Here is a 14332-nt window from a genome sequence, read left to right on the forward strand (position 1 = left end):
TAAAAATCTCACCTTGATTTATATCAAGGAAATTGAAAGTTGGCTACTTCACTATAAGTATTTTATAATCATGTAACATCTTGATTAGCTCACACCATAAAAATCAGCAGCATTAATGCTTATTCATACACAAAAATGCTTCAGACTTCAGTAACCTCCCTTCTTGGTACCACCATTCTTATTAAGACAATTACATTTAAAATAAATTGATAGTAATTAAATAACTAGAATGACCATAGATCTAAGACAAATATAAAAGACTAGTGGGTTTTGAGTTAATACAAAGGGATAGAATTAAGTTATTTTTGGTAGGATTCAGAAATAATTTTGGTGTTATCCACGCCCTACTCTTTTTCCAGTACATGTAAAACAATGCATTCAAGCATCTCATACAAGTATTTACAAATTGCATAGTTGTTGAAAACCTTGTATTTTATATACACATGCTTAAAAAGGTTTTAAAGACCCTTGAATGTTAGCCTCCTATCTATTACACTTTCCACTCTACTTTAATTTTTCATCATTTTCACGCTCTCATTATAAAATATTCTATCCCAAAAGGAAAACCTAAATTACTTATCTTTCTCCTAAAGAGAAGTAGATTTGTTAACTGGAAAACTTACAAATTAGCAATGATTTAGATAAGGAGTAATTAATCGTATGTTGACTAATATTGTGAGGAAATGATATGTAGTGATTTGATCCTTTCTGCTGAAAAAATTAAATATTAAAGAGATATTGAAGTGTATGCATTTTTGAGGGTGTCTTATTCGAAATACGTAGATGGATTTTCTCACTGTGTGTATGCTTTCCTTCAGTGTCACTAGCATTGTTTATGTAAAATGACAAAGTGATGTTTTCAGTTGTTATAAGACATTACCAAGACTGAGTAATTTGAACACAGTATATAAGACTATGTGAACATATGAATTTTTTGGTGATGTAGCTACAGTTTGTGCTCATGACAATGTGAGTGTCTTGTTCATTCTCAGCACTAAATCAGTTCAAGTGTAATCAGAGCTTCTACAATTGAGTTGGAAGGCAGTTGCACACTGCCTTCCAACTAGACAAAAGAGAACAAATGTTTTATATAACTTATGCTAATTTTTACCGCTCAACAAAACTTGTTCAGTACTAGAATATTGTCTGATACCTTAGAGAATATTTATTCGATACCTTTAGTGTGGACGAGTATAGTTAACATAGCAAATGGTGAACAAATTGAAAAAATAAAGTTAAGTAATAAACATTCTGTTTACTTACATTGCTCACAAAAGTATTTTAGCATATGGAATATTCATCTTCCTTATGTAGCCACATAGAAGAATGTATCCAAAGAGGTAATTTTGGTAATTTTGGCTTGAAGAGTATTCATAATCTTTTCTGAAGTTACTGACAGGACATTTCACTATAAATTTGAAATGTTCTCTATTATAAACTCTTGCAAAAGCATAATAAATTTACATCTGTGTATATGGATAATGTATATGTAAAGATAAACCACTATGAATGACATATTTAAAAAGAAGTGGAACAGTAGTAGATACAATCGCCTTTAGTTCATTAATCAGCAGTTACAGAAAGGATTATCTGGTACATTCAGAAAATATTAGGAAGATCAAAAAATTGAAACCAGATTAAATTCAGAGTAATTATGTTTTAAAGAAAGAGAAAAGGAAGGTCTAGATGATTTGTTGTTCTGGTTGGTGGGGTTTTTTCATTGTCCATAAAAAGGAACTCTAACCAGTATCATTCTGGTAATAAGTGTTATGAATTAAGTATCTGCTGTGCAGCAGAGCTGAGTGGTTTTTCAAAATGTGCAAGAATTTTACCTGACAATAAACACAAACAGTGACTTTAAGGATATTGTTGTACTGGGGTGGACTGTAATGGCGAAAAGCATGCTAAATGCAGAGGTACTCCACCTACAGCATGGTGGTCAAAAAATTGATTGAAAGGCATGTAAGATGCAGAAAAATATGTTGAATTATTATATTTTATTTTCTGTGTCTTTAATTATTTCTAAAACAAGCTTTCATATATATATATGTATACATGTATCTTTCAACCATTGCATTTCATTTTTCTGTAATCAGAGAAACCATTAAAGGAGTATTTTGAAGACAAGGATTTTATTATCATTATTGTTATTATTATTTAGAATTTGAGTGAAGTTTTGTTACCTGTCTCATTATTCATTCCAAATATCAAAAGCCATGATAAACAAATTTAGAAAGAACTATCAATTGTGCATGCTTGAGACCAGTGCTGTAGAAAGTGTTTTTTTAAAATGTTTGAATAATTGTACTTAATGGCAATCCATCTTTTCTTAACAGTATGTTGACAGAGGCTAAAATGACACAATAAAAGGAATAACATTCCGTATGCATTTGGGCGAATAAGTGTTCACAGTATGGGCACAAAGCCTCATCTTTCTGAGACAGTTTAACAAATAGGGATTAGCAATACTTTAAAAGTCACATTTTCCTTGGCCTGACATGCTGGGATTTTAAGGTAGTCTGGGGTTGCACTTAGCATTAACTTGTATTAGAACTGTGACAAGCTAAAACAGCACCCATCTGAATCACAGACAGACAAATGTTTCCTCAGCATTAAAGAGCAGAGGTGCCACTGTTAATGGGTATGTAAGGGATGCTAGCAACCAATTCAGAATCAGGCAGACCAATAATTGGTTGTGTGCCTGTCCTTGACATGCAAAGTACCTTGACTACGTGTTAAATTTGATTAATAGTAGGCTTAGCAAAATCATTTTTTGTCTTAAAAATTCCTGTAAATGAAAATTATTTAATAGAAATTGCACATGTGAAGAAACAGAGAAGAAAAATTCAACTGTACAATTTGCTTAAACAGCTCTTAGTAGTTTCTTATTTCAAGTCACACGTCTTACTGGAACTTGTAAGCTAGTGCAGAAAAGTAGACGAAAAAAAGTCATTTGATGTGTAGGTCTTTCATTGTCAAAACAGTCCCAGTGGAAAATTATGGTTTTGTAGACTATAATTATAATTTTCATACTGCATGGATTTTGCACGATGTCAGGGCATTACTTGGCCTACTGAGAACTTGTAAACACATCCCTATTTCTTTCCTATATAACATGATCTAAAGCCCTTTGTACTTAAAAATGCCAGTTCACATTCCTAAGCATATGGCTTGAAATGAAATACGATATGTGTCTTCAGAAAAGACTTTGTTTCAAAGGCTGCTGACCAGCTATTGTTTTTTCTTTATTCATGCTTTATAATTCTCATTTCTCACAGGTGTGAATTTTTAATACTAGGTATTTCTTCAAAATTATTGTGTTGTATTGTGAGCAATGTATCTCTTTTGCACTACTTAAATGCCTATGAAATAATTTCTTTGCTTCGAAGCTAGCAGGAGTTGGGGGGCTTTAAATCAAAGTCAATTGCTATCAGAAAAAAAATCAGAATTGTCTGCACTTGTTCAAGCTATTTACAGCTGCTAATCTGAGGGGCAGTTTTTAAATATTGATGGGAAAGATGTATGCAGTCTAAAGGGTATCTGAATTTAAAAGTTACAGAGAAACATGCAGTATCAACACTTCATAGCACCACTAAATGAAAATACCTCATAGTCCTTACCTGTATCTCAAGTTTCGTGCAGTGATAATTACATATTACTTCTCCCTTCTGTAATACATACACACACACATATATAATCTATTTTGGAGCTGTATTTGTATTTATGCATTTGTTTCCTGAGCATATTCAATTCAAAGACTACAACAGTTCCACATTATATTTCAGAAAAAAAGGAGAAGGACTAAGAGAGCAACTGGTGGATTTCTGATGGACATTTTTTGCTTTTTTTTCCAGGTGACATTTACAAAGAGGAAATTTGGGTTAATGAAGAAGGCTTATGAGCTTAGTGTTCTATGTGACTGTGAGATTGCTCTGATCATCTTCAACAGTACCAACAAACTGTTCCAGTATGCCAGCACTGATATGGACAAAGTGTTGCTGAAATATACTGAGTATAATGAGCCCCATGAGAGCCGAACGAATTCAGATATTGTTGAGGTAAGACTTCATGTTTTGCTCTGAGATGGAGGTGCTCCAAGTAGATTATACCCTCAAGTGACATAGCAGCAGGAGAGCAGAACAGGACAACAGTGCATCGCTTGGACATTGGAGTCCGTGAAGCCAAAGCTGCAGGAAATCCATGTCTTTTGTGAGCAGTTTTATCCTTCTGAGTCTTGCAGACACTTCTGCAAAGGGATTTCTGCCTCCCTATTGTCCGGCTTTCTGTGCTGCTTTGTCACTTTCTTCCATTAATCCTCTCCATGCCTTGACCACTACCTACCAGCTGAGTCTCCCTCTTGTCTTCTACTATCTTCCAGGGACATGCTCTCTGGAAAGCATTGCATAATTTGTCTCCACAATCCAAAAGTTATAATATTGTCTGTCCAGAAGGAATTAAGAACAGATTGTAAAAGATGTGGAAGAAGATTTAGAACCACTTGTTGGAGGCATTTGACTGACTTTTTTAGCTTTTTGTTTGTTTACAAAGAGTGTCTAAAAAAATGCAAGTTGATTTACAATCTGCTCAGTAAAAATATATCAGCTACCCACACAGAATATTGTTACCGCAATATAACAGTAACAGTATCAAAGCATAGTGTCAGAATGCTAGAAACTTTTTATTTTTTTTAAATTATTAGGAGCAATTTTTATTTACAATTACTGAAAATTATTAATTTGAATTTAAGATTTTAAAAATTAAGTTTACAATATTTGCAGAAAAGTCAGTTTACTTTACTTTAATTTGGATTCAAACCATGAAAAATACATGAAGCCTTCAATGATTTTTTTGCTATTAACAAAGCACACTATCTTAGACAGATATCTAAAAGATGGGTTATGTGACCTACACAACTCCCATTTCTAAAGCACATGACTGATTAGGGATCTAATGGCTCAATTAAAAATGTAGTGGAAGGATGACAATCTATCTGAAGGGTCAGTGAAAATTTATTCCTGAATATATTAGTGTATACACCTAGTTTACTCCAGACCTTTATAAAGTTAGTTTCAGATTTTTGAATGATCTGGATGTTGTCTGAAATGATACTTTGATGCTTTTAGAATCTTCACCAGAGTTAGCCATGTTTTTGAGACTAGCAATGTAAGAAAGTGAGTTATTTCTATATAAAATGTTTTTAAAGGATAAAGGATTCTGCATAATTAAGATAGTTAAACTTGTTACAAGGAGTTCCAGTCACACCACCTATTGCAGACAGGAACATATATCTCTTCTGTCTATCCTTATGTCAGTATCTAGGAAGTTACTGTTTTGCTTCCCTCATTATTTCCCTCTGGATTCTCTCCCCTATTAGAAGAGGGTTCTGACAGCAGACTAAAATTTAAGTGAGGTAAGACTAGAAGGAAAGTGCATAATTTCTTCTTCCTCTCCATCATCTTTCCCCTCTTATTTCAAATATTTTGTACAAACATGAAGCCTTTCCTGTCATCTAGATCTAGGAAGTCATGTCCTGTCCAACAGAATTCAAATTTTATGCCCAAAATAAAGTCCTGTCCTCTTTTAGTGGCAAAAAGCCAGAATATTCTTAGCAGAAGAGTTTCCTGTGATATCTTTACTTCTTCCTGCAGGCTTTCTTGTGAAAATAGGTGACTAATCCAGTTAGGGATTTATTACTTGCTTTACAATGAATGAATACTTTTGATCATAAGGACTATGGCTTTTCAAGGAACTTGAATGAAAGCTTAAAATTTCGAATAATGTTGACATTTTCAGAAAGAGCACTCACTGCACCACTAAAATCCCTTTCTGCATAAACAGTGGGCCAATTTAGATAGGCTGATCAGCAGTTATGCATGCAGATGTGTAATTTTCTGGCTATACCCAAAGTTTGGTGGGCAACAGTTTTCACTTCTCTAAAAAGAACAAAATAAAAGTAGGTAATTGAAATAAATGTTATTTAAATTGAACAGTAGACATAAAGGCCAAATGAAATGAATGTTCTATCAGCTCTGAGTTTGATTTTCTACTTATCTATGTTCTCCCTGTAACATAAAATACTTAAACTATATCAATATTTGTACAGTTTCAGAATCCAAGGAGTACTTCTCCAGGGTGTAGGTTTGAACGAGAATTCCATATTAACATGCTTTTACTGGATATTGAACATCACAGTTACAAGTACAGTAGAGGATAGAGCCCATGAAAATATGCAATCTGAAAAATGGCTTGACCCTTAGTGTAGTCTGGGTATAGTTTTAGGTACAGGATATAATTCTGCCACACATTTAAGTATTTTAATTGGTCAGTTAAACTGACTACATTACACATATTTTCCTTGTAAGGAGTCCATCTTCTTTTCACTTTCAGACAGGTAAATTTCACACTTACAATTTTTAATCTTGTTCTTCCAGAGCAATCAACAGAAGCTGAGAATAAGACATCATTATTAAATCTGATAATTTTCAACTAAATGTCTGTTCTGTTTTTCAGCAGAAGAAAAGGGCATAGCTGTGCTCATAGATTTCTGCACAGTATTAGAGAAAAAAAAACTTTTTTAATCAAACCTATGAAAATTTGAAATTTAACTGAAAACCGTATAAAAGTCTTTAATTTAGAATCCAATTTTTGTTCACATTCAGCATAATATTAACTATGTAGTTACTTTTCAGTTTTGGTAGAACTGTGTAATCAGACATTAGAATGTGGTGTAACTTCTTTGAGCTACCTATATTCAAAGAAAATTAAAAGAGCAACTCTCTAATATGTAGTTAATTACTTTTAAGTTAAACCACTGCTATTCAAATAGAAAAATTACATAACTTTTCATGTAGACCTGGATAAAACTGTTAATTTTATTAAGCAAATATTTTCTGTGCAATTACTAGAATTAATTATATTTAGCATTTCTGAACAAGTGAGTATTCAAACCATAACTTGTTATTTAAAGTATCAGGAGAAAACAAGGTCATATATCTAACAAACATCACACTGTTTTTTAATGGAAAATTAGTTCCACCCAACTTACAGGTATATGATCTCAATAAATCTATCTTGATAAAAAATGGAATGCTAATATTAAGAGAATTGTAAAGGCCAATTACTGCTCTTCGAGCTTTTTTAGTTTAATGATTTAAACAAATAGCACTTTCTTTCCACATGTATTAATTTTATTTACATGTAATAAATATAACTGAGATGTTTTCCACTTACTTCATCAAAATGGAGTTGATTAACATGCAATTTGATATATCTGAGTTTTTCAGGTCACAAAAATTGTATACCAGCTGAATGTGTTTCAGTTAACACCAAGTAAATATACTTACAACATACACAGGGAAATAAAGTCAGTAGGCACCCATGAAGGAGAAAATATATGCATTCTATACTCACATTTATTCATTGCAAGCAACAGTGACAGTTACTGTGAGTCTTACCAAAATCTGCATGGAGATATGCATACATTCTGGGAAACAATCAAACCAATCAAAAAAAGCCAACAAAACAAAAACAAAAAACAAAAATGGTACATTCTGAAACTTGTGTTTAGCATATAACTTGATTCTTAAAACTGAAGCCATTATGGCCTCACCCACCAAACTACTCATACTACAGTCATTCATTCAATTTTCCTTCAGTTAAAAAGTGAACATTAGTTGCTGGATTTAGTAATTTCTTGTAAGGAACAGCAGAAACTCTGGAGAGTTCATTCAGCACTGAGGAAAAAATATAATATTTCATCTTTGTGCTAACCTCCAAGTGTGTATGTAAATTCCAACAATAATATATTCAGCATAATTGTATAAGACTAGGCAATAACTCTTTTGGCAGTAAGGAAATAGGGAACAAAAAATGTCAGCATTTTACAAAGTCAAGTATATGCATTATGCTTTCTTTGGATTTATTAGAAATGAGGCCATATCCTTTTCTTGTTTCCGTAGAACAGAAGTAGATATAACACATCTTATTTTAGTGATATCTCACCGCCATACTGCTGTGGTTAACAAGAATCTAGTTCTGAAGCACTATAAGACCACTACTCAGAAGCTCAGAAAGGACCTCACGCTTGGACTAAAGGAGGCAGATTTCAGAGCAGGAATGTGGAGAAATGTTTTGCTGCAAATATAATTAAAAGTCTAACCATGCTACAGAACTGCTGTGATTCTTCAGCTAAGCCATCAAGCCTTTGCTGATTTAAGGTGAAACTCCCTGCCTGTTTTCTTTCTCATTGTCCCTTTTTCCTTCTCATTTCTTTCATGTCAAAGCATCAGCTGCTGTCTCAGCTTTAGAAAATCTCTAGTGAGTTATTCACTAAGTCCTAGTTTTGATTCAGTTTCTGGTATATTGAGTTTAATACAGTGAACCTTTCTCTGGGTGTACATAAGTCATTCCTCCACAAATCACTCACTATTTTATCTTTCAGCTCTCTTTAAACCCCCAATCCATCAATTGCTTTGGTCCTGGTGCTATTATTGTCCCTCTTTCTCCAGCCGACTTCTGCTGATTCAGTGATCACTACCTTTAGTCCAAGTTCTCCTAGTAGTAGAACTTTCAAATTCATCCCATTAAACATATCTTCCATTTTGAGGCAAATTCATTTCCATCTCCTCAGTGCCCCTTTACTATACCACTAATCGCTAGTAGACAAAAAAGAGAAACACAGATGTCATTCATCCTTCTCATTGCTAACTGAGGTTCTATATCAAGAATGCTGATCATCCACCAAATATCTTAATTTTGCAAAGTTTTCTGCATAAAACCGCTAATTTGTATGCTTGCACAAGCGTCTGTCTGATCTTTGCAGCTCTCCGTTACCTTACAAAAAATTCTCCCATAAACTCAATGTCTTTTCTGAAATGTCTCCCTTGTTACCCGCTTTTTGATCTATCTTTTTCTGGCACCTGTCTTCAACTGCTCCTTCATTTGTACCTCTCTCTCTCTCTCTCTTTTTAATCAAGTCTTAGAAGGATTTAATGGTCCTCAACATAGATTTGTACATATAGGAAGATATCAGCCCCTGCAATATGCTGTCATATCTTTCTGCTTCAATAGAACCTTAATCTCATCTGGCTTCTCATCTATACATTGTCTTACTCTGTTAGGGATTGATTTTCCGTTACACTTGATGGTATTCCATCCTCTCTTGCCTCTTCTTTCTCATGGAAATTAGGTAAGTTTGGAAAACTTGAATTGAGTGAACTCTTCCTTTTAGTGATAGTGAAGACTTAATCAAGAATTAATTTGAGCTATTCTAGGAGTTTAATTATTTTAGGGACATTTTGATGGGGTTGCAGGTTTTGCGTGGCAAAAAAAAAACCCAAAAATGTAGTTCTAATTTGCAATAATATTTCCCTTTTTAAAATAATTTACACATTATAGATTCTTTTTCATGGATAATGAGCATCTAGCATTGTCCTTTTAACTTGTGTTGCGTAGGGTCACACACGTTCATTCTCTAGTAACTGCTGCTGAATTGACCTTTTACAGAGTATTTTTCCTTTTCCAGTGGACTTCTGTATTTGGTGAGCAAGAACAGTCTGAACATAGAAAAAGAAATATGTGCCATTTGCAGCTTCATTTTCCCCTAAGAGCAAGAAGTGAGGTTTTGAACATGTGAAACTCTCCCTGCAGCTTGCTCATGCTTTGTGTTTTACAACACATGGAGAAATCTTCACAGACCTTAACATTAAGAAGGCAAGGAACAAAATATTACCCAGCCCTGTAGAGTGGTGGAATTCAGAATTTTTTTATTGTGTGCTTTTTTGTTTGTTAAACAACCATTTTTACTCTGAAAAAAATGTGCCTAATGAAAACATACAACTAGTGATAGACAGCAGTTCATTCTTCCACTGATCTGTAAGAAAGTTAGTTTGAACTGAAAATCTGGCCGTTTTTTGTATGGCCAGTCCCAACATGTTAATTGGCATACTTTAAATCTCCTTGAGGGACTTGAGAGTTAACACTTAGTACAGCTTTAGCACAGTAGAAGGTTGGAGTTGATGAGAATGGCACTCAGGTGGCTATGGGCAGTACTTGTGCCTGAGAGGAATACCACAATCCTGTTTTGCTCATGGACTTCCTGCACATTATCCCATCAATCCTTACAGATGTGCTGTGGGTCCTATAGCACATGTAGTCACTGGATGTGGAAGTTCCGAATGAGATAAAGAGAAAAGAAAATTTCTTCTGTCAATTATTTCTAAAGGTCACAGAGCTAATGACTAGCTGGGAGGTTAATTAGATTCTGAAAGCCTCTTCATATCAATTAAGATTCTTATCTGTATATTTGTGGTAAATAAGCCCATACAACTCTCTAAATGTTCTCTTTTTAGGAAAAATAAGGCAACTGTTGTAGCTTGTTTAATGTAATAAGTGTATTTTCTTCTCTTGTCATCATAACATAATATAATACTGCATATAAACAAGCCATGAAATACACACCAAGTCAGCTCTTGAGCTGCTGAAATCAGGGGATTTCTTTCAACTACCATGGGCTGAAGATCTGGGACAGTATGGAAAGTAAGCCTGTATGTAAGAAAGGTTATTCAGGGTGATCTAAAGACAGTACAGTGTATTGGATACTGCCCTGGACTAGGACTCATGAGACCTGGGTTTTATTAATAGCTTTGCCAAATACTGTTGTTTGACCTTGGGTAAGTCACATTTCCTCATAATGCTTCAGTTTCCCTATTTGTGAAATGGGGATAGCACTATTGATTTCCTTTGTAAATTGGTTGAAGACCAGTTGCTGAAATAACAGTTACCATTTACACAGGACAGATATTTGGAAAGAGTCTGGCCAAAAAATTTCCGTTGGATGACTATTTAGGCTTTTTAAATGTTTTTGTCTTCTTTCATTTTTAGAAAATACAAGCCAAACCACTATTGCCAACATCATGTATGACAAAACCATGGGATTGAATTCAAGATCTTCAGCATTTTTCCTTTGTCTTTGTTTGCCAACTGAGTATTGAGTCTTTGAATAATATGTTTGTAAATTAATGCACTCTTCTGAGTTTTTTCTGGTTTTTTCCTAACCATGACTGGTTAAAAAGAAATCTCAGAGAGAAAAATATCTTGGTTTCAAAAGTAATACAAGGCTGTCCATTTTATCAATCTTGAACTCATTTTTTAAAGCAACTGCTTTAGTAATACATCTTTTCCAAACAAAATCTGACATTCTTACCTTATCTTATTATTTCATCAATTTGGGATTCATGTAAATAGTAGCTATTACATGACCACAAGAAAAACTTCGAAGCTGTAAAACTGTATGGTAATTCTACTCTGTCCAAAGTAATCTCTCCATGGAACTGCTGTTTCAGTCAGTGAGAATGTCCAAATTAGTCCTTCTACTGCACCCAGTAGGTAGCAATTTATTCCCTTCCTCCCATTTATCCTCATGAGATTTTTGATTCTTTATCTTCCCAGGCTATTTTCAAGCTCTCCTTGATAATTCTGCATCTTCCTGTTACTGTGCATTTAATAAGTCAGAAACTTTGGTTGCTTTGCAGTCTAGAAGAAGACAAGTAGAGGGTCAGGGTTTTTTTTCTAATATTTCAAATTAATTCAATATGTGAAAAATACAGCTAAGGGAAAGTTGCATGATGAGTTGTTTAATTTTGCTTTATCTCAAAAAAAAACCCGTTTTCCATTATGATTTATTTCAGCAAGGATTTGGTTAACATGAAATAAAGTTTGTAATCTGTGTTGGTTTAACAAAACCTGGTTGGTGGAGGCAGGGAAAAAAACCCTGGCGCCCCACCCATATATATCTCAAATGAAAGCAAAGCCACTCACCTGAGAGCTACTTTTCCATATGTGGAAGAAGAGAGAAGGGACAGAAAAAATAAAATGGATCCAGAGTTAGTTATTCTGAAGCACATGGCATATCAGAATCTTCTTTTGAGTGTATTTAGGGGGTGGTCTGGGCCTCCTATTTTAACCTTGTTGTGGATTGAGTCATTTTATTTTTCATTTATTCTTTTGTACTTTTTTAATAGTTTTTAAAATATTTTAATAATTTAATAAAGTTTTGGATGAATTGTTGCAAAAATACTGAAATGAACAAGGTGAAAAATATTTGCAGAATATAAATATGTTTCAAATTGTTCATTGCCTTTTTTTGTCAAACTGGGATTTAAACCTGTATTTCTTAGAGCAAAGTCTATTTCGCAGATCATGTTCTGTTTCTCCAAAACATGATATATCTGGCTAAGGAGCTGGAAATATCTTACATGTCTGTGTAACATTCTTAGAACTTAATAGGTCCAAAGTTTTATCCCAATGTAACCATTGGAGAACGTTCTTTGTTTTTGTAATCACTGTTTCACATAGTAACAGCTTGTTGTATTTTAGTCTGTTTGCCAGAGGGTAGGTTTATTTTTAAATGCCTGAACTCTGAATTTTCTTTATTTTTCCAAGATTGGAAGCAGCTGAAATGCCTAAAGTTACAGGTTGAAGGGCTTGCTTCACAATATGAGATGAGAAGCCTCATTCCCTCCTCCTTGTGTTTTTCTTTTTTTAAATTTTTTCCTAACAATGTCTCTTAACTGATATTTGTCTAAAAATAGAACACTGTCTAGCTAAAAATAGCTTGGTGCTCAGTCTTGCCAAGGAAAATGGAGAGGAATAGGCGTGGAATAGAAGGCTGAGTAATCCAGCTCTATTCATTCACAGATCCCTTTGAGAATATGGGCAATGATAAAGTGCCCTCAAAAAACCACAGGCCTGACTTGCTCTCTTCAGACTCCTAGGTGCCAATAAACATTTAGCCCAAGGATATACTTTTTTTTCCTCATGGATCGTAAACACTTTCTGAAAGACAAGGCTTTGTTTCACAGAAACTAACTTACTGTCAAAAATAGCTGACTTACTAAGGTCCATTTTTTTTTACATTCCGCGCGTTTTTAATTTATTTTAAGATAAGCAATGACTGCAGTGCTCTGTCAAGAATTACCATGAAATGTCACGTATCTAGCGTGAATGAATGAAAAAAATAGATGCTTTTCAATTATTTCATGTGCCCTCAAAACTTCATATATCAGTAAGAAAGAAAAATTTATCACTCTGATTTGGAGCAGCAAAAGTAAATTGGTAGACATTATTTATTTCACTGAAAAATCAAACTTTAGCTGCAGAGCACTTCTGCATATATATAAGCTTTTTAATTTCTAATTGCTCTGAAACTCAGATTTCACCAAGAGAGTATGGAAGATTTGAACAGAAAAGGGCAGGATCTAATTTACTTTAAAATAAACCTGTTGAGAACCCTGCAAAGCAGGAACTTTTCATTTGAAAAGCTGTCAAATTAGAGAAAATCAATCTTGTTCTGTATTGCAGTTTTCTGTTTCACATCTCCATTCTGGTATTGCAGTGTGAGATATCAGTACTACTACATGGCAGAAGAAACACCAGGAATGGTTGAGCATGTTATGTAAAACAAGAGTGTTGTTGTTCTGCTTGGAGTTTTCTGCAGTTGGGTTTTTGGTTGTTTTTTTTAACCTGAGTAACCTGGTCAAACACAGCAACAGGGTGTGGAAATGTCAGCGCAGTTCACAGGGTTATTTGAGTGTGAGTATTGTTTTGTTTTGTTCAGTTCCTGTAATGCTGCTTGTGATAAGACTCTGGAGACAAAGGACGATAATTGATGGAAAGGGACTTAAATCACTCCAAAAAGAATCAAGGTCCTTGTATTTGGGTACATCGACTCTTCTGGTCTCCTTCCTCCTTGTAAAGCATTTTGTCTTCTTGCATGTTGGCCCCCCTCTGCTCTTTGTAATGGAGGCAGGCCACAAGTAATTCCTTTATGCAGTACACAGGGTGTTATTGTGTCTGTGTGGTGTATTAGTAACGACCAAGGCTGAATTCTACTATTGTATCTTCACTTCAGGCACAGAAAAATAGGACACACTACCCTGCATTACCATTTTCAGCCTAGATAGTGAGCTACTTATAGCTGTGTTCCAGACACAAAGATTTTTGTAAGCAAGCCCGTTTTTAATTTTCATCATTGAAATATCCCTGCTTTGTAAGACAAATACAAAATGTGGTTATTACCCAGATTTGTATGCAGTAGTGATAATGACAAGTGTAAAAATACTACATATTCTCTTACCTCACAACTGTTTTTAATATAAATTACTGACCTTGCCCTCTTTTCCCCCAAGACTTTTTGTTTTATTTGGTTTCTATAAGCTCTCAACTGTTCTTTGTTAAATCAATGTTGAAGATTATGCAACGCTGAGTTTCTAGCAAAATCAGTTACATGTTGCACAGTTCTTCATATGCTTACACATGAGTAAGGGGTTTTTAG

General features: G+C 34.3%; 1 protein-coding gene across 10 annotated transcripts in view; it reads left to right on the top strand.

Moving 5' to 3' along the window:
- MEF2C (myocyte enhancer factor 2C) overlaps window positions 1-14332 on the top strand; it is a 135203-nt gene that overhangs the window by 65650 nt on the left and 55221 nt on the right. For all 10 annotated transcript variants that reach the window (XM_069000715.1, XM_069000722.1, XM_069000721.1 and 7 more), the window contains one exon: window positions 3855-4058. In XM_069000715.1, the coding sequence (XP_068856816.1) occupies window positions 3855-4058 (204 nt within the window). The remainder of the gene's footprint in view (window positions 1-3854; window positions 4059-14332) is intronic.

The sequence above is a fragment of the Aphelocoma coerulescens genome (assembly GCF_041296385.1).
Source record: "Aphelocoma coerulescens isolate FSJ_1873_10779 chromosome Z unlocalized genomic scaffold, UR_Acoe_1.0 ChrZ, whole genome shotgun sequence".
Classification (NCBI taxonomy): Eukaryota; Metazoa; Chordata; class Aves; order Passeriformes; family Corvidae; genus Aphelocoma; species Aphelocoma coerulescens.